At 49.1% G+C, this 16,126-nt stretch overlaps 7 protein-coding genes across 7 annotated transcripts; 4 read left to right on the forward strand and 3 right to left on the reverse strand.

Moving 5' to 3' along the window:
* Positions 1-351: 351 nt before the first annotated feature.
* Positions 352-561, forward strand: DEU56DRAFT_745450 (uncharacterized protein; the record flags this gene model as incomplete). The annotated part of the gene is made up of 1 exon (XM_041349150.1): positions 352-561. A coding segment is annotated over one exon (210 nt), but the record flags the coding sequence as incomplete, so codon positions are not given.
* Positions 562-790: 229 nt separating this feature from the next.
* On the reverse strand, positions 791-2,915 carry DEU56DRAFT_864038 (MT-A70-domain-containing protein). Its single transcript, XM_041355369.1, has 4 exons — positions 2,444-2,915; positions 2,050-2,395; positions 1,886-1,997; positions 791-1,755 (listed from the first exon to the last, which is right to left on the reverse strand). Exons 1-4 carry the CDS (start codon positions 2,863-2,865, stop codon positions 902-904), a joined length of 1,734 nt encoding a protein of 577 aa, XP_041203594.1. The 5' UTR covers positions 2,866-2,915; the 3' UTR covers positions 791-901.
* A 55-nt stretch (positions 2,916-2,970) lies between these two features.
* On the forward strand, positions 2,971-6,225 carry DEU56DRAFT_829829 (Noc2-domain-containing protein). Its single transcript, XM_041354496.1, has 13 exons — positions 2,971-3,289; positions 3,347-3,422; positions 3,472-3,562; positions 3,609-3,856; positions 3,912-4,017; positions 4,073-4,163; positions 4,221-4,407; positions 4,523-4,636; positions 4,691-4,879; positions 4,940-5,109; positions 5,156-5,741; positions 5,792-5,831; positions 5,888-6,225. The coding sequence occupies exons 1-12, from the start codon at positions 3,072-3,074 to the stop codon at positions 5,825-5,827; spliced, it is 2,112 nt and encodes a 703-aa protein (XP_041203595.1). The 5' UTR covers positions 2,971-3,071; the 3' UTR covers positions 5,828-5,831; positions 5,888-6,225.
* Positions 6,226-6,434: 209 nt separating this feature from the next.
* On the reverse strand, positions 6,435-7,353 carry DEU56DRAFT_829832 (uncharacterized protein). The gene is made up of 2 exons (XM_041354497.1): positions 7,028-7,353; positions 6,435-6,968 (listed from the first exon to the last, which is right to left on the reverse strand). Exons 1-2 carry the CDS (start codon positions 7,205-7,207, stop codon positions 6,834-6,836), a joined length of 315 nt encoding a protein of 104 aa, XP_041203596.1. The 5' UTR covers positions 7,208-7,353; the 3' UTR covers positions 6,435-6,833.
* A 1,392-nt stretch (positions 7,354-8,745) lies between these two features.
* On the forward strand, positions 8,746-11,864 carry DEU56DRAFT_917473 (actin-like ATPase domain-containing protein; the record flags this gene model as incomplete). The annotated part of the gene is made up of 17 exons (XM_041357991.1): positions 8,746-9,412; positions 9,463-9,482; positions 9,539-9,720; positions 9,773-9,845; positions 9,894-9,996; positions 10,051-10,195; positions 10,246-10,348; positions 10,405-10,636; positions 10,689-10,819; positions 10,873-10,980; positions 11,044-11,184; positions 11,237-11,325; positions 11,377-11,418; positions 11,473-11,496; positions 11,553-11,575; positions 11,630-11,694; positions 11,751-11,864. The coding sequence occupies 17 exons, from the start codon at positions 8,746-8,748 to the stop codon at positions 11,862-11,864; spliced, it is 2,262 nt and encodes a 753-aa protein (XP_041203597.1).
* Positions 11,865-12,674: 810 nt separating this feature from the next.
* On the forward strand, positions 12,675-14,717 carry DEU56DRAFT_51372 (L-gulonolactone D-arabinono-1,4-lactone oxidase). Its single transcript, XM_041346589.1, has 5 exons — positions 12,675-13,182; positions 13,311-13,790; positions 13,842-14,030; positions 14,079-14,290; positions 14,339-14,717. Exons 1-5 carry the CDS (start codon positions 12,874-12,876, stop codon positions 14,613-14,615), a joined length of 1,467 nt encoding a protein of 488 aa, XP_041203598.1. The 5' UTR covers positions 12,675-12,873; the 3' UTR covers positions 14,616-14,717.
* Positions 14,718-14,734: 17 nt separating this feature from the next.
* DEU56DRAFT_829885 (ubiquitin-conjugating enzyme/RWD-like protein) lies at positions 14,735-15,758 on the reverse strand. The gene is made up of 8 exons (XM_041354498.1): positions 15,606-15,758; positions 15,519-15,545; positions 15,397-15,464; positions 15,307-15,339; positions 15,185-15,248; positions 14,995-15,135; positions 14,876-14,937; positions 14,735-14,818 (listed from the first exon to the last, which is right to left on the reverse strand). The coding sequence occupies exons 1-8, from the start codon at positions 15,676-15,678 to the stop codon at positions 14,768-14,770; spliced, it is 519 nt and encodes a 172-aa protein (XP_041203599.1). The 5' UTR covers positions 15,679-15,758; the 3' UTR covers positions 14,735-14,767.
* Between the last annotated feature and the right edge of the window lie 368 nt (positions 15,759-16,126).

Raw genomic sequence — 16,126 nt, forward strand, 5'->3', positions numbered from 1 at the left:
CATGTCGTCTACATCCCCCAACGCCCCTTTGGGTAATGAGGCTGTTCACGAACCATTCAATAAGTGGATCATGATTCAACAGGCGAAATATGTGATCCCGATTGTATTTGTTGTCTACGATCGTTTGATGGACATATGATTCAGACTGTTTCCTGTGCTATTTTTTTTTCTGCAGAAATCATCACTGCCTCTCACTTGACAAACTCCAAAACAGTTCCCAGCGTGATACAACACGTGGTCGGTCCGCTTTGACGTACTCGAGATTTTTATTACTTTCCTCTTCCTTTTCGGCACCGCCCTTGTTATCGCAGGGGCATTCACCCGCTGGTGGTGATCTCGCATCCTTGGTCGCTTTTCACATTCAAACTCAGTGTCCGCACAAACCACCGGCTTGTCACGACTGGACCATATGCAATTGTACGCCATCCATCATACATGAGAGCTCATCTGCAGTTCATGGACCTGCTATTCTTGCACGGATCGCGGACTTCATTCCTTAGGCGCTCAGGTGTTCTAAATATCCCTGAACTGAAAATGTCCGTGGTGGTATTGCTGGCGTAGAGAACATAACAAGCCTCATACATAGGATTCGCGAAGAGGAGGAAGTCGTGAAGTCATTATCCAGAAACGATTGGGTCCTGGGAGACCTGGGCCAAGGTAGCCAGTTGCTGGCTCATATCTGGCACCTACTAAATACATTACGCTTGCGATGACATGCCCTTCAATATGCTGCGTGATGTTGTAGCTACCCAGATACACCAGCTGTCAATGAGACTGCATAGATAGATGCGCTACAGTTTGCAAAGTAGATAGAGGTGACGGTGAATGAAAATATGATACAGTTTGTATGTGCCTGTCCAGTAACCTGCAAAAGTCTACACCACACGTATAAGATTGATCTTCACTGAAACCCGTCGTACCCCTGACCCCACTGCCCATGCATCCCCATACCGCCCATACCCATCCTCGAGTTTCCCATACCCATACCCATACCCATTCCCGGACCTCCTACCCCCATCCCCGTATTCCCCATCCCCATGCCACCGCCCATGCCCATACCAGCCATCATTCCATCTTCCCACATTCGATCGCCATCCCCTACCCATTGGAACGCAGTGCCAGGCATGTCCCCCATTCCCATCACTCCCATGTTCCCCATCCCCATCATACCCATGTTTCCCATGCCCATGCCCATCATATTCCCCATACCCATACCCATATCCATTGGTATCCCCATACCCATCATTGGAGACACCATCATTTGATTTTGGGAAGGCTGACGTCGGCCAAGTTGCATGTTCATGTTCGGGTCGGTGTTCATATTTCCGGCATTCATGCCCACTCCGGCACTTCCTACGCCTACGCCACCACTGATGGCGACCCCAACTCCGCCACTCACGCCTGAATTCCCAGAGCGCATAGGGGATTTGGGGCGGAGAGCGTCGATCTCCTGCGAATTTGGTACAACGCACTTTCCTCCTGCGAGTGAAGCCAGGTGCCGAGTCGCTTCGTCCCATGAATCCTTGTTCCATTGGTGCACGGCATCGCCTTCTGTTGTCCGCGCATGCTCCCCCACCTTAGCCCCATCGCTTTCAGTGAGCACTGTGACCCACCCGCGGCGGAGGGACGAGCGTGCTCGCCCAAAAAGCTCAAGACGGCGCGTGCCGAGACAGAAATTTTCTATAAGGGTGTACATTTCGGGTGGTTTGCGCATCGGGTCAGCGGTATCACCTTCCCAGATGATGACGTCGGTATCTGCATACTGAATTAGTCTTCGTTTCTCCAAAGGGTATGAATGTATACGTCGGAAATGACGCGCGGGTCCAAAATATCATGAACGGGTGTCGATAATAAAATGACAAAAATCGTGGAAAACTGGACTCACCAACGTTGCAGTGAACAAACCAGCTGTCAGTCGAGCGACGTACCGTGCCGCGGATACCCATGAGGCAATGCTGTTTTGTGCGGGTCAAAAGAGAAGTGGTGGGTGGATCTGTCTATGTAGATAGCGTCAGGGATAGATAGATACGTGAGGGTTATGACGCGCACCCCTGGCCCGCGATTGGTGGTATTGTTGGTTTTTACCCATACAACATCCTCACACCTGCGGTAGCCCCACTTAGCGAGGACCTCGCGACCACGCTCGAGACCCTCCCCTGCGCCACTGCCTACCCACATGAATACAAATGAAGGGTCGGCCGCAAGAGAAGGAACAGGAAGCGCTTGAAGGTCGTCCCAGCTAAAAGATGAGGAGAACGGGGGGTCGAGGAGGATTACATCGAACTTTTGAGGATGTAATGAAGAGAGGTGAGAAAAGGGAAGGAAAAACGGAGGTGTAGAATGCGCATCGACAGACTCCTTTTTCAGGCTGAGCAGGCGCTGCTGCTTTGGATATCTGCAGTTGAGATGAGGTCAGATCCAAGGCTGCAGTTGGGCGACGCACTCCTCAAAACGGCGGGAAGGCTCCGCGCCAAGAACTCGATTCTGTGGCCACTCACCGCTGTCGACATACCGCTGCGAGTAGTCATTGCGGATTGTTTCTTCTTCGGGGACATAGTTTGCGTAGCGGGCGACTCTCGCACGTTTTGCAGGATGGAGATCTTGGCGTTGTGGGCGGGTACGGGGAGCGAGTTGGGGCGATGACGGCGGAGAAGGCAATGGTGAAGGTCCAGGGGAATCAATTAATGGGAAATTCACCAGATCGCTGGGTGCGGTTGCAAGAGCACGAAGCTGGCGTCGGTGTGCCCGCTGTGAGTTGCGCACGTATGTGAGTAGTTCCCGATGGGACGTGAGTAGACTGTTTGCAGAGTTCAGTACATCTGTCGTGCTCGCTATTGCTGTGGGTATTGAGCCAATATCTGTCATAACCGTTGAGAGCAAGTATTTGGAATATAGCGGTTGGTCTAAAGGTGTCCAAGACTCCAAGTCGTTCTGTCCTTGGCGACTTGCCTCTTTTGGCATATTTCATTTGGATCACAATCAATGATAATATTTTCTGCACGTCCCAAGTTCATCCATTTGTTTTCCCTACACTCCGTTTCGAAAGTCGAATAACCACTTTCTTTGAAACAATGGGGAAGGCAGCCAAGTCTAGCCGCAAATTCGCGGCGAGTGGCAAGTTAAAGCAGACGATTCAGTTGCGGAAGAAGCACCAGCAGACGCGGAAGAAAATTCAAGGTAGACGCGGGGCACACGGGAAGGGAAAGAAACAGGCGGTTACTGAAGAAGACGGTAGTGACGATGATGACGAAAAGGAGGTGAAGGAAGTCCCCAAGAAAGCAGGGAAAGAGTAAGTTGATTAAATGCCGTCTGATCGTTTGTCTGAATACTGAGAATTCTGCTCCAGTATGAAGAAAATGACCGTCGAGGACTTGCTCGGAGCAGAGTTTATGGATGATGACAATGACATTGAGGAAGATGAGGTACAGCCATTTTTCATTTGCTCACTCAGTGCAATTTTGACACGCGCAGGATGGTGCTGGAGGTGACGAGTTGAGTACAGACGAGGATGAGGAAGACGTAGCAGACGATCAGTCATTTGCGTCCGTAGATGATCTTGAGGGTGAGTGCATACATGATTCTTGTATACTCTGCTTATGTTGTGGTAGATCAAGGCACGACTCATATGCTTGAGCTCGCACAGCTCGCGGAGAAGGACCCTGAGTTCTACAAATATCTGCAGGAGAATGATCGCGAGCTTCTCGACTTCAATGCCACTCAAGAGGGCCGCGACGAAATGGATGACGAAGATGATGTCATGGACGACGACGATGACGATGGCGATGATGAAATGGGAGAGGAATTACCCATTCTTACTACCGACATTCTCAAAACCTGGCAAAAAGCACTCCTTGAGGTGAATTGTCGAGTTATATCTCATCGCACGTGCACTGCTGACCTGGCGGCCATAGCATCGTTCTCTGCGAGCCCTCCGCAAACTGCTCATTGCATTTCGTTCTGCAGTGCATATGAATGAAGATGATCAGGTTCTTTTGTGGCGCATTGACAATGCCGCAGGTGAGAATCGCATCCTCGTGCATCGTGGTTTGTAGTTGAATCGATCCCCCGACAGTGTATACAAAGCTTGTAACGACCTCTCTGCGGTATACGCCAATTGTCCTCGCTCATCATATCCCTTATAAAACGCTTCCAAACGGTAAATTGTGTGTCCTTCCCTCTTTCCATGTGGTCTTGCTCTGATTTATTCTATCTATTACCAGTAAACAACCTACACAATCTGGAAAGCAAAAAGCGCTGCAAAAACTGACACTGTCTTACTTCAACAATGTGGTTCACCTGATCCCTCAGCTCACCGACCCCGAGACATTGCGTCTCGCGCTCACAGAGAGCGCTAAGATCCTCCCTTACGTCGTCTCTAGCCGCAAGGCCGTTAAGACGTACCTGAAGGTGAGTCCAAAATCTGCTGCATTTCTGTTTGAAATCCTTTATCACGACGGCACTTGCCTTCTGTTTTGCCTTTCCTCCCTTTTTCGCCTTCGAACGAGGCTGACCCCCAACACAGAAATGTTTAGAATTATGGTCCACAGGTGAGGATGACATACGGATAGCTGCGTTCCTAGCTATCCGTCGACTTGCGTCGTCCACTGAAGATTCTATAGTGGATCTTGTGCTCAAGGTACGCAATTTTTTTTATGCCTGCTACTCCTCTTGACACAGACCAACCTTGCAGAGCACATATTTGGCGCTCGTGCGTGCGTGCAAGTCTACGAGCACCTATCGACTGCCATCCATTACGCTTATGAAGAATTCCGCATGCGAATTATTTTGCGTAGACCACGGTGCAACGTATCAGCACGCATTCGGCTACATACGCCAGCTTGCAATACTCCTGCGTGGGGGCATGAAAACAAAAACAAAGGCAAGTAGATGCTTCTGGGTAGCTTGGACGGACAGATCTGACGTCTTGGATCATCTTCAGGAGGCGTACAAACAGGTTTACAACTGGCAATACGCGCATTGTGTCGACTTCTGGGCACTTGTGCTAGGTCGCGCGTGCGATGCACACGCGCAGGCCGAACGAGGGGGGCAGGAGAGCGAGCTAAGGTCACTCATCTACCCACTCGTGCAGGTCAGTTTGGGTGCCATCAAGTACGTTCTCCACGTGTGGTTTTTCTCGTGCTTATCTCCTTCACAGGCTCATTTCGAATTCGCGGTCGTATCCATTCCACTTACACATCGCACGCTCGATGCTGCATCTGACTCGACACACCCGCATTTACGTACCATTGACGCCTTATCTCCTTCCCATCATCTCATCCACCCTCACGGCATCCGGCAAGCCCAAGTCATCCACGCTACGCCCTCTCGACATGGAAACGCATATACGTGCTCCGGCGCAGTACGTCAAGACACGGGTATATGCAGCGGGACTTGTAGAGGAGACGGTATTCATTCTTGCGGAATGGCTCGGCAGCAGCCCAGTACATGGAAGCGTTGCATTCCCTGAACTAATCGTGCCCATCGTTGTCACACTCCGCCGAACACTAAAAAATTGCAAGGAGCTAGGGAAGGAGGCCGGAATGGTGAAAGGCCTTTTAGAGCGGGTAGAAGACTGTGCAAAATGGATAGACCAGTCACGCGCGGGCATAAACTTCGGTCCAGGAAAAATGGACGAAGTCGAACAGTGGGAGGCCAACGTGGAAATAGAGGAGTCACCCCTGGGAAAGTACCTGAAAGTGCAACGGAAGAGCAGGGAAAAGCGCAAAAGGATGATCGATAAGGTACGCGTATCTTTTTTACCCTGGTGCGGATACTCCTGATGTCGTTACAGGCCAACAAAGGCGAGGATGAGATCTTAGAAGACTAAATTGGTGTGGTCATCTTGCAGCCTGTCTGACGTTAATAATTTTGACACAAGACGCCGAAGGGAATGATAATCAAGGGGCCGCTTCCCCAAATTGATCCTCTCGGAACGCGAGAGGAATAGTGTTGACCCTCTTCTGTCCGCGGAACAATGATCGTTCTTCACTTCTTTTCAAAGCTTGTGAGATTCGGCGAGGACCGAAGTCACCGTCACATCGTTTCGTTCCGTGTTTTAATTTCCGGGAACGACAAATTTGCACTGTTGTCCACCTCCACAATACATACACGATTTCATCCTCCCAAAAAAATTATTTGTCTTAACACGAGCGGTATCCGCCGTCTTTCTGTTGCCTTTTTTCGATGTTTTTGAATTGAGATCCGGCGAGGACCGAATTGATGTTACAGCGTTTGACCTTCTGGGACGACAAGCTGGCGCTGTTCTACACAACAGGACATGCGGTTTCATAACCCCAAGTTAGCTTAGGTTAGCTTGCGTGGGTCATACATTTGTCCGTGATGACGCGGGGGTTCTTTGGTCACTAATGCCACCAATGCGGGGGTTGCTTTGGATCCGGCAGTGTTAGGACTCTTAGGAGACATGGACTCTCACATGCGGTTTATGAGGTGAAATTAAAATGTCCAAGAGGACTGCAGAGTCGCAAAGCGGCATTGTTAGCACCAAATATAACGACAGCCAGATGTTTCACCATCAAGTTATGGCGAAGTGATGGAGATATAAGAGTTCGAACAATCATGATGCTGATAGGTCTAAGCCTGAATGGGCCTGGATGGATGGATCCGAGGACTTCAGGACTGGATAACTAGGGATGCTAATTCGGTTTCGTGCAGACCTTGATATCTATTCTCAGGTTAGGATACCATGGTAAGGTCCCGAATTCTATACATACTCTGAGCTTCTAGATGGTAAGTCTTCCGCTCCACAAGGCGCCGAGCAGAATAAACTCACGCGAGAACAACCGTAGTCCAGCGAGGCGAAAAGCTACTCATGATCATTTCCATACTCCAAAAAAGACTTTCCACCAAGGTCTTCCTGCACCTCTTGCACTCCTTTCATATCCCTCCACAAGCCGTTCATAGTGTCTTGGCATAGAAGCCGGCTGAAGGGTTTTAGTTGACAGTGCGTACTGAATGCGGAAGGGTACAATTGCAGTTCATGCATGAGAAGACATGTGGGTGCACTCACCTTCTTCTGTATGGCATTGTCCCGCAGTAGCTGTGCTGCCTGGACGGCCTCAGAGGTTAGCTTGGGATGCGCAGAGAGGGATTTCAGAAAGTTCTTGAGTTGGATATTCGGACGAAATGGATCAACAGGCCACGACGAAGCGATACTGGACAGCTTTTGTGTCACCTTGGAGGCAACCATGGCGGTTGTTGTGAGATCTAGGGCTGAACAATTAGACGATCCCGATACGAATACACACTCGTACCTCCTTGTATGGTACTGCAAATGGGACTCCCCACCGATAGGACCGACGTCAATTTTTCCGCAAACCTACGATTGAGCTAAGCTGACCAGGCACTTGTTCTAATCGGACCTTCAATTTATTATGCAAACCTTCGCAAACCTTCGCGGGAAGTTCATTCAATGGGTTTCGAAAGTCCCCCTTTACGGTAATTTTAAATCCGTCTAACAGTCACTGTCTCCCCAAGCTGCCATCGCTTGAGGATTGCGGGAGCGATTGGGAGCGATTAGGTGCGATTGCCAATTGTTTTTCTTGGTCACCGAGCCTATCCGCGGCCGGATTTCGGACACAGCAATTGTGACGAAAAGCAAGCCAGGGCAATCAACAAAATTTGGAGTGGAGTGACAGGAGTCAAAACATCATGTGGAAGCAATCGGTGTTGCCCTGTGCCATTCTACTACGTGCGACTCCCAAAAGAATCTCCTCGGAACCACCATGAAATAGATATCCCACATCCTGTACGAATGGAAGGCCAAGATGCTTGGAATTTCCGTGAATGGTTCCCACTTAGAAGGGAAGGAATAAGACCCCGTCGCTCAGAATTCTCTCCAAAATGTCATGGTTTGTCCTTCCAGCTGTCGGCATTCGCTGCGTACTAAAGAACACACAAGATGGGTTTGATTCACTGACACATCATGTCATGCGTTCATGCGTAAGTGGCACAGAAATCACCCTGCGGTCCCTCACTTGCTGTCGCGAGGGGAAATTCCCATTCGTGGATAGTCACACAGGGTTGCAGATTGCATTATTATCGAAAATATCATCATCGACAGCCAGCCTGTCAGTATCGATAATCGATACTCACAGTGGGCGACAGCGCTGATATTTAATAATATAGACCCCAGGGGCCTGTCTTAGGTTTGTGGCAGATACCGGGCCAGAAAATCCCACTGGTGTCTATCTCTGATTCAAGAGGACACACACACCCTTTTCCGGATCTCATCTGATTACGGGCTTCCGTCTACAAGAGCCGTCGCAGTCGTCGTGATTCTTCCATCAGGGATGGCTGCGTGAGGACATACTTCCTCTCCGGTGCAAGTAGCGGTCAAATAGCTTCCTGCATCTCTCCGATGGATATGGAATCACAAATAATATCATATGTGCGAGAGCTCCTGATTTTATTATAATCCGCTTTGATCAGTGCTGGCCCGTGTAAGAGATTACATCTGCCGATGACGTAGATCAAATACTCCAGCGAAGAAGTTGCAACCACAGGTGACAAGCTCGAGGCCAGGATATCTCGTATTTCTGACCGTGTGTATGCTTGACTTCAGTGCAGTACATGTGTCATAGCCTAATAAGTCTGATCAAGTGCTTGACCTTGCCGGGAATTGCCAACACTCAACGGTGAAACAAAATAATATATAGTTAATTCAGCACTACGGTCAACGCGCCCGCCAGTACTTGCCAATGCAAGGTGATAATTGATGGAAAGTGTATGTCTGGAACATCGGCGGGCGCTAGTTTGACGCTTGCAGTTGGCTTGTGCTTCACGACACGTGCACTGCCACAACCAGACCAGGGCCAGTTGGGCCTTAGCGCGTTGAAGGTGAGGCATATTGCCCACTTTCGCCCTTTTTTCGCTGTTTTCAATATGGGCTGCTGTGGGGAGTCAGTCATATCAGCTAGCGCTCCTGACACCCAGTATGCCAACAGGGTGCAACCTGTGAACAGTGGTATCATTAGCCAGCAGCCTGGTCCTCATCCAAGCGCTCAACATCACGGACGGCCATTCGTAGAAAAATCACCACTACTCATCCCTCCTGGACCTTCTCCACCTCCACCAAGCTTTCACCAGAACAACCGGTCGATAAATGGCAGCTCTTGGAACCACACACCATCACCACCCCCGCAAGGCCCGACCTACTCGGCTCCTTTGAGTCCAAACCCTGGCGGTGCACCATTGATGCTACCCCCAGCTACGTACATTCCTCCAGGAGCGTCCAATTCTGCTATGTTCCTTCCACCTCTCTTGCACCCTGACCCCGTCCATCTTCCGCCAAATAACAGCAATGTCGCACCCTCCGTATCCACTGCAATAGCTCCAGGAAGGATTGATCCGGCACCTTCAGACGAGGGGAAAATGTCCATCTCTATTGACTTCGGTGAGTATTCACATTGTTACTGGCAAAGTCTTGTGCTGACTTCAATTCAGGAACTACCTTTTCTGGTGTCGTGAGTTGACTTGATTTAACGAAAGCTTTGCGGCTTATTATCTTCATCGCAAATAGGCATACGCCTCGTCTCGAATTGCGTCCGGGAAGATACAGCAAATCCTGCATTGGCCTGGATCTTTTGAAACTTTCCGCAAGGTGCCTACGTGCTTGCTATATGATGAGCATGGTCAAGTTCTTGCTTGGGGACTGGAAGCGAAGAACGCCAGCTCCATGCCCGGTACTACGCGTTGCGAATGGTGGGGATTTTTTCATAGACCAAAATTATTTGATTCAGATACTTTGGTCAAGGTTCAAGCTGTTTCTCGAACCACGTGCTCTTCGTGATGAAAGTGCGATTGACCCTCGACTACCCCAATTACCTGTCTGTGTCATTCCTTATTCTATTTCATAAAAACTTACGGTATTTCAGCATGGTAAAACAGCAATGGATCTCATCATCGACTTCTTATCGTGTCTGTGGGAATACGCTAAAGAGCAAATTACCCGTGACATTGGAGCTGTCGCCGATCTCAGTTAGTGACCATATCAAAGATATGGATACCTTAATTTATCCACTGTTCTTTCAGACTCGGCTGATGTACTTGTGACGTGCCCGGCAGCTTGGGACGCTAAAGGATGCGATATGATGCGCGAAGCTGCCATCGCCGCAGGCCTCGTGCAGTCGGCTCATGCAGGTGATGGTCACTGGCGCGACAGGCTGCGTATCATCACGTACGATCTCTCTTGCATGATCGCCCGTTCATTCAGCTTACGCTTTTCAGCGAACCAGAGGCTGCTGCTGTCCACTGCGCCCGGCTTACGGACCTGCATAAGCTCAAGCCTAACCAGAATTTCATGATATGTGACGCTGGTGGTGGAACAGTCGTGCGTTTCCTTGTAACAAATTATTTTACCCACCTAACGCAACCCTGAGACAACAGGATCTTGCCGTCTACAAAATCATTGGGCAAATGGCCAACCTCGAGATTGCGGAGATGTGCGCTCGATCTGGAGCCAATTGTGGTTCCCTTTTCCTCGATTTGCGATTCCGAGAGCTCGTAAACACTCTTTTAGCCGATCACCCTGCTCATTTGGACGCCGCTAGCCTCGCCTATTTCATGCATTCCTTCAGCCAGACCGATAAGCTCGCATTTAGGGGCGAGAGCGACGATGGTAAGCAAAATTATTGCCCTCAGAATCTCACGCTTATGCGCACTATTTGCAGACACATACTTCAACTTCACATGTTTCAATGTAGAAGATCCCCATGATTCTTCTGTTGGATTGATCAATGGAGAACTCGCGATTCCAGGGAACCTCATTCGCCGAGAAGTCTTTGATCCTGTTGTGAATCAGGTAATCTTCGTCGTGAAATTCCGTTGTTTTCATTGGTTATGGTCTTTTGACAGGTACTCGAAATGATCGAGGAACAGTCGAAGAAGGTAGAGCAGCGCATCGACGCCCTGCTTCTCGTGGGAGGGTTCGCTGGCAGCGAATATCTAGTTAGACGAGTTGAGGTGCGTTTACACGAGTGAGCGTCATGGACGACTGATCAGTGCTTACACACCCTCGTGGGACAGGCGCAGTTTTCGGGGAGAATCAAGGTCATCGCTCGCCCTTCTGACGCCGACACGGCTACAGTGCGAGGTGCCGCACTGTACGGACTTGCTCGCAAATCAATCGTGTCAACTGTGATCGCTCCACGGTCCTACATCATGAAAGTGGGCGTACACTCTTAGACTCTTTGTTGCCCTCTTCTGATTGTGTGCCAAGGTCAAATTGCCTGCCGAGCCAGAGGACTGGGCCAAACGCCCTGCATACATCAAGGAGAACAATGCCAACATCCCTATTTGTGACAACCGGTAATGACGGTTCATGACCATCCGGCGTAATGTATTGATTACCGGGTGTAGTTTACAATACTTGGTCATGAAGGGCGCTATCCTGCGAAAAGGGTAACTATCGATCTGCTTTGGAAAGTTCTCTTGTTGACCCTTGTCTTGTTCAAGCCAAGTGTTGAGGACGAAATTTTGGTAAGTGCCCCAGTTACATTGACACAATCGAGCTTTTGGTTTAACTTGGAATACAGCAAATTCTCACAGGATGGACAGGGTGCGATACAACTATGCTGACTATCACCGCTTCACGATACTCACAGATATCCAGATTGTATATTCGTAGCCGTGCTGTATACTTCCGACTCGGACAAGATGATGAGATATACTGATGAAGTATGTGGCCACGTCACGGATATTTTGAGCACATCACTAACCTATGCTTCTTGAAGGGCGAAACGACGGAGCTCTGTAAATGGACTGTTAATCTGAATTCTCTGCCCACGTTCCAGCAGAATGCCAGCATACCGCAGCCAAATGGCTTCTTCACAGGCTTGTGGTTGTAGTCGCTTCTGAATGACTTGAGCTGATCTCCGTTCACAGAATTCGAACTGGGTCTTGAGATTGATAGTGCGGAGGTCCGAGGTATCTTGTTTTACGAGGGACAGGAATGGAGTCGAGTTGTCTTTGATTTTCTGAATTGATTGGCATGGAGACTACAAGAGTACTTGCTTGACCCGGAGTATGTTGCGTTATTATTAATGTGTGTTCCTGGCGCTGCTTGCTATATATATTTGATGCTGGAATGACCTAAAATACGTTTGACTGGGACGGAAGAGTTGGGTGCCCGTGGGAGAGCGGTAAAAGTTTGCCAACGCAACCACAGCTTGGATGAAACGGAAATGTAGTAGACTGCTTCACGTTCTTCTGACACCGATGGCTAAATTGCTGTAAAGTTATCAAGGCTTTCCCGTTCATGCGTGCAAATATTGACAGCTATTTGACAGCCATGTGGGATATGAAAATTTTGGATTAAATCCCGTTTTGATGGACGATGGGAGACGATGGGTCGGCCGATCCTGAGGCGGTGATTGAATTCGCAGGTATGTCGTCGATGATCGATGATGTGAACATCCCAAAGCACTTTTGAGTAAGTGCATTGACGCCCCCATGCCATGATGCAGGCTTTATCTATCAGATCCGGGGACTCGTCTCACGCGTTTTCTGCCACGGGGCGATAGCTTCAAACGTATGGCATCAGATCTACCTGGATATCCCAGGTTCAATCCTCCGATTTCGCCGCAAGTGTAATAGTCTGTGAGTGAGCAGATCTCAGACCCCGATCTTGGATTACAAGTATTTGTGACCTGGTGCCTATTGGTAGTGTACATTGCCTTCAAGCGTTACCTCCACTCTCGTCCACACTTTTTTGATTGCTGCGACATCCGGTCATATCCGTTTCTCGGAGTTCGCCGAACTGTCTTACAGAGGATCGGGTTGACATATGAGTCGTCACCCAAAAACTTATAAAGCCTTTGCGATGGATGGTCCATATCCTCGCTATTTGTTCCTGCAATGTCGACGCCGATATCGACTCCTCAGCTTTCTGCCATTTCCCTCGCCCACCTTTATAGCCTCCTCCGGCCAATAACCGTTCCTAATACTTCTCCCAATGCCAAGTTCACCAATTGGAGTTCGACATTCACATGTTCCCCACTCGCAATCTTCGAGCCAGAAACGGAGCATCATTGTGAGCTCATTCTAGAGCTCGCTCGACGTGAAGGCAAAGTAGTCCGAGCAGTCGGGGTCGGCCATAGTCCCAGTGACCTCGCCTGTACCACCGGCTACATGCTACGCACCACCAAGCTCGACCGGCTTTTGGAGGTAAGCATAATTGACTTATTCGGTTAAACTTTGTTTCATCCCCGACCCCACTGTCGGAGGCGTTCGTCATTGGTTTATCATTAGCACCCGTAAGCGCGCAATATTGATGCTGATTCTTGATTATTCAGATCCATGCAGATAAAAGATATATCATCGCTCAAGCCGGAATTACACTTGATGCACTGCATGCCGAACTTGCAAACCATGGTCTTGCGATGATCAATGTCGGCTCGATCTCCGACCAGACATTGGGCGGTATCGTTACGACCGCTACCCACGGAACCGGTATCAACTATGGCGTTATTTCTACGCATGTCATGGGATTGTCGTTGTTGTTGGCGGATGGATCTCGCGTGTTCTGTTCTCGCCAAGAGAGGCCCGATCTTTTCATAGCATCAATATGCGGATTGGGCAGCACGGGCCTTATCTTGACGGTTACCCTTGAGGTGGAGCCCGCGTTTCGCCTCAAAGAGGTCCAACAAACCATCCAGTTTCATGAATGTGTGCGGACCTTGGACAGCCTCGTCACTGCCTCCGAACATGTTCGGTTCTGGTGGTTTCCAGCTGCGGATACTATGCGAGTTAGTTCTGCCGATCGTACCGTAGAGGTGAGTTCCCCGTGCCCAGATTATGTCCACCTCCAACGTAATCCCTTCTAGCCAGCCAAACCGGTGGGAAGCTGGCTCTGGCATTCGTTGATCGGATTTCACGTGGTGCAATTTCTGCTTTTTGTGGCAAGATACATCTTGTCACTGAACATCTTCATCGGCCGCTTTGCAGCATGGCTGGTCAGCACCAAAGTTATCGCGGTTGACGATAGCTTCCGTATCTTTAACATGGAATGTAGAGTATGTGAAACATTTTTGCTTCATCCCACGTTACTGACACCGTTATAGTACCCACAGCACACTACCGAATGGGCCATCCCTTACGAAAACACGAAAGCCTGTCTTAATGATTTGCATGATTGGCTCGCGCGCGAGTTTTCTGACCCCAAAGGTCTCCGCCCTCATTTCCCTATCGAAGTGCGATTCTCCGACAAGGATGATATCTGGCTAAGTCCTAGCAACGGACAGAGAACTTGTTGGATCGGGATTGTCCAGTTTAAGTATGTGTCATCTTTTGTCTTTTCTGCACTGGCTGAGATTTGTCGAAGACCCTACGGATTCGAGGTTCCTTACAAGATGCTGTTCGAGCGCTTTGAAGCCATCCTGTATCGTCATGGCGGCCGGCCTCATTGGGCTAAGGCACATCACCTCCGTCCAGAGACACTTCGCAGACTGTATCCTCGGTTTGACGACTTCACCCGCGTACTTGGGGCGGTCGACCCTCGTGGGATGTTTCGCAATGAGTATGTGGAACGCCACATATTTGGCAAGACAGGCCCAGAATATGACAACAGAGTTTTCAAGCGCCATGCCCCTTCACAATAATATTGCATGATCGGGAGTTTTCAGTTCCGCCATACCTACAATAAGGCTCGTCATCTTGTATAACCTATTCCAAGTAGATTAGTTCAGCGAATTACTGCATCCAAGGAACGTGCTGGCAACGTATCATATTCTAGTGTTACATATCACGGTACTCATACACCTAACTGTTGCCTAATCGACTCACTGACCAGCCTTTCATACTCCTATTTGAAAGGGTCATGTTCATAAGATACAAGAGCGTGACATGATTCAACGCTCACTTGTTTGTTCTCCCGATACAACTTGCAACAGTCGATGTTAGCGCCACTCTCCAAATTTGGTTCTGTCAAATGAAGCATCAAGAGAAGGGTAGAACAAGGATCAGATCCGATGAACGTACCGGCAAGCATGGAAATGACACTCAAGATCACCTTCTCAACGCTCTGCACAGGACTCCATCTCTCAGATGCTTGTTCATACATGGTAGGGTCATCTCCGGGAGTGTGGAGGATCGATATACACACGTTTCCATCCGGATAAACTGTGCACCATCAGTAAGGCGATAAAATCCATTAAGCAGATGGTTTCACTGTTCGGATGGAATAAGGGAGGGTCGAATTTCATCTTGAAAGGTGATAGTGGATAATCCTGTGGCTAAGGCCCGACCCTTGAGTTACATTTGCGAGATCAACATCATGACATGTTATCTTACAAAGGTCAGCTTGGCGACAAAGACGCCACCCTCCTGAAATGCCAATTACATGATCAAGTACACCTTGCGAGAGGTCGCAGGAACACCTACAAATGGTGTATCTTTTGGACCGCAGATAAGCGCTTCCCAGGTGAAGAAATCTGACTCTGAGATTGGTCCTAGAGGTCAAATTGAATTTTATTAACGATATTGCGATGTATTTGGTGATATACCTGCAGTGAACATCCCATCAGGCGAGCCTGGAAAGCCGAAACCCAGTGAGTGTGAACTGTATCATTTACAAGACGCCAAATATCAACCTCCTGAGGTCAATTGCTTGTACTCAGTCATTAATCGTCGTAGTGCAGTTGCACTACTGCCCTTTGCATTCATGGTGAGAATGTCGGATAAGAGATGGAGGATGTCAAAAAAGTTGCAACCAGGTCATGAGCGCTTATACTATTACACCAAAATGGTCCACACACGCCCGAGCGTACGTAATGTACGGTACAATCGACTGTCGGACTCTCAACAACGCGCTCTAGCTTGTTGAATTCATCCGCCGCACTACTCTTCCCAAGCCCGCTCTGCGCTCTCCGCCAAAATTATATTGGAAGGAATATATGCTGGCGATAATGATATCCTTCCGATTTCTGAAGACTTCGCCTGCCTATCACTAGTAGGATGTCACAGGACGAACAGTGCTCAAAGCGCTATTGGTTGGAAGTTTGTGAACGTGCAGTCACATCCACAAGTTGGAGTTGACTTGGAGCATTATTCTCACACGTCACCTTGAGACTGAAACATTGAAAGGTTTGCCTGAGAGGGTAGGTCCAGAGAT

Source organism: Suillus clintonianus (genome assembly GCF_016758775.1).
Source record: "Suillus clintonianus strain FC179 chromosome Unknown DEU56scaffold_108, whole genome shotgun sequence".
Taxonomy (NCBI): domain Eukaryota; kingdom Fungi; phylum Basidiomycota; class Agaricomycetes; order Boletales; family Suillaceae; genus Suillus; species Suillus clintonianus.

Bases quoted from the DNA above. Each gene is read 5' to 3' on its own strand.
- DEU56DRAFT_829829 (XM_041354496.1), top strand. From the start codon at position 3,072: ATGGGGAAGGCAGCCAAGTCTAGCCGCAAATTCGCGGCGAGTGGCAAG. The intron at 4,408-4,522 runs GTGAGTCCAAAA...CCCCCAACACAG, and splicing joins CCGTTAAGACGTACCTGAAG to AAATGTTTAGAATTATGGTC. The intron at 5,110-5,155 runs GTACGTTCTCCA...TCTCCTTCACAG, and splicing joins GTCAGTTTGGGTGCCATCAA to GCTCATTTCGAATTCGCGGT.
- DEU56DRAFT_829832 (XM_041354497.1), bottom strand. From the start codon at position 7,207: ATGGTTGCCTCCAAGGTGACACAAAAGCTGTCCAGTATCGCTTCGTCG. The intron at 6,969-7,027 runs GTGAGTGCACCC...TTCCGCATTCAG, and splicing joins ACAATGCCATACAGAAGAAG to TACGCACTGTCAACTAAAAC.
- DEU56DRAFT_829885 (XM_041354498.1), bottom strand. From the start codon at position 15,678: ATGAATGCAAAGGGCAGTAGTGCAACTGCACTACGACGATTAATGACT. The intron at 15,546-15,605 runs GTTGATATTTGG...TCGGCTTTCCAG, and splicing joins CAAGCAATTGACCTCAGGAG to GCTCGCCTGATGGGATGTTC. The intron at 15,136-15,184 runs GTGAAACCATCT...GATGGTGCACAG, and splicing joins TCCCTTATTCCATCCGAACA to TTTATCCGGATGGAAACGTG.
- DEU56DRAFT_51372 (XM_041346589.1), top strand. From the start codon at position 12,874: ATGTCGACGCCGATATCGACTCCTCAGCTTTCTGCCATTTCCCTCGCC. The intron at 13,183-13,310 runs GTAAGCATAATT...TTGATTATTCAG, and splicing joins AGCTCGACCGGCTTTTGGAG to ATCCATGCAGATAAAAGATA. The intron at 14,031-14,078 runs GTATGTGAAACA...ACACCGTTATAG, and splicing joins TCTTTAACATGGAATGTAGA to TACCCACAGCACACTACCGA.
- DEU56DRAFT_864038 (XM_041355369.1), bottom strand. From the start codon at position 2,865: ATGACAGATATTGGCTCAATACCCACAGCAATAGCGAGCACGACAGAT. The intron at 1,998-2,049 runs GTGCGCGTCATA...CTATCTACATAG, and splicing joins CCACCAATCGCGGGCCAGGG to ACAGATCCACCCACCACTTC. The intron at 1,756-1,885 runs GTGAGTCCAGTT...TTCAGTATGCAG, and splicing joins GTTTGTTCACTGCAACGTTG to ATACCGACGTCATCATCTGG.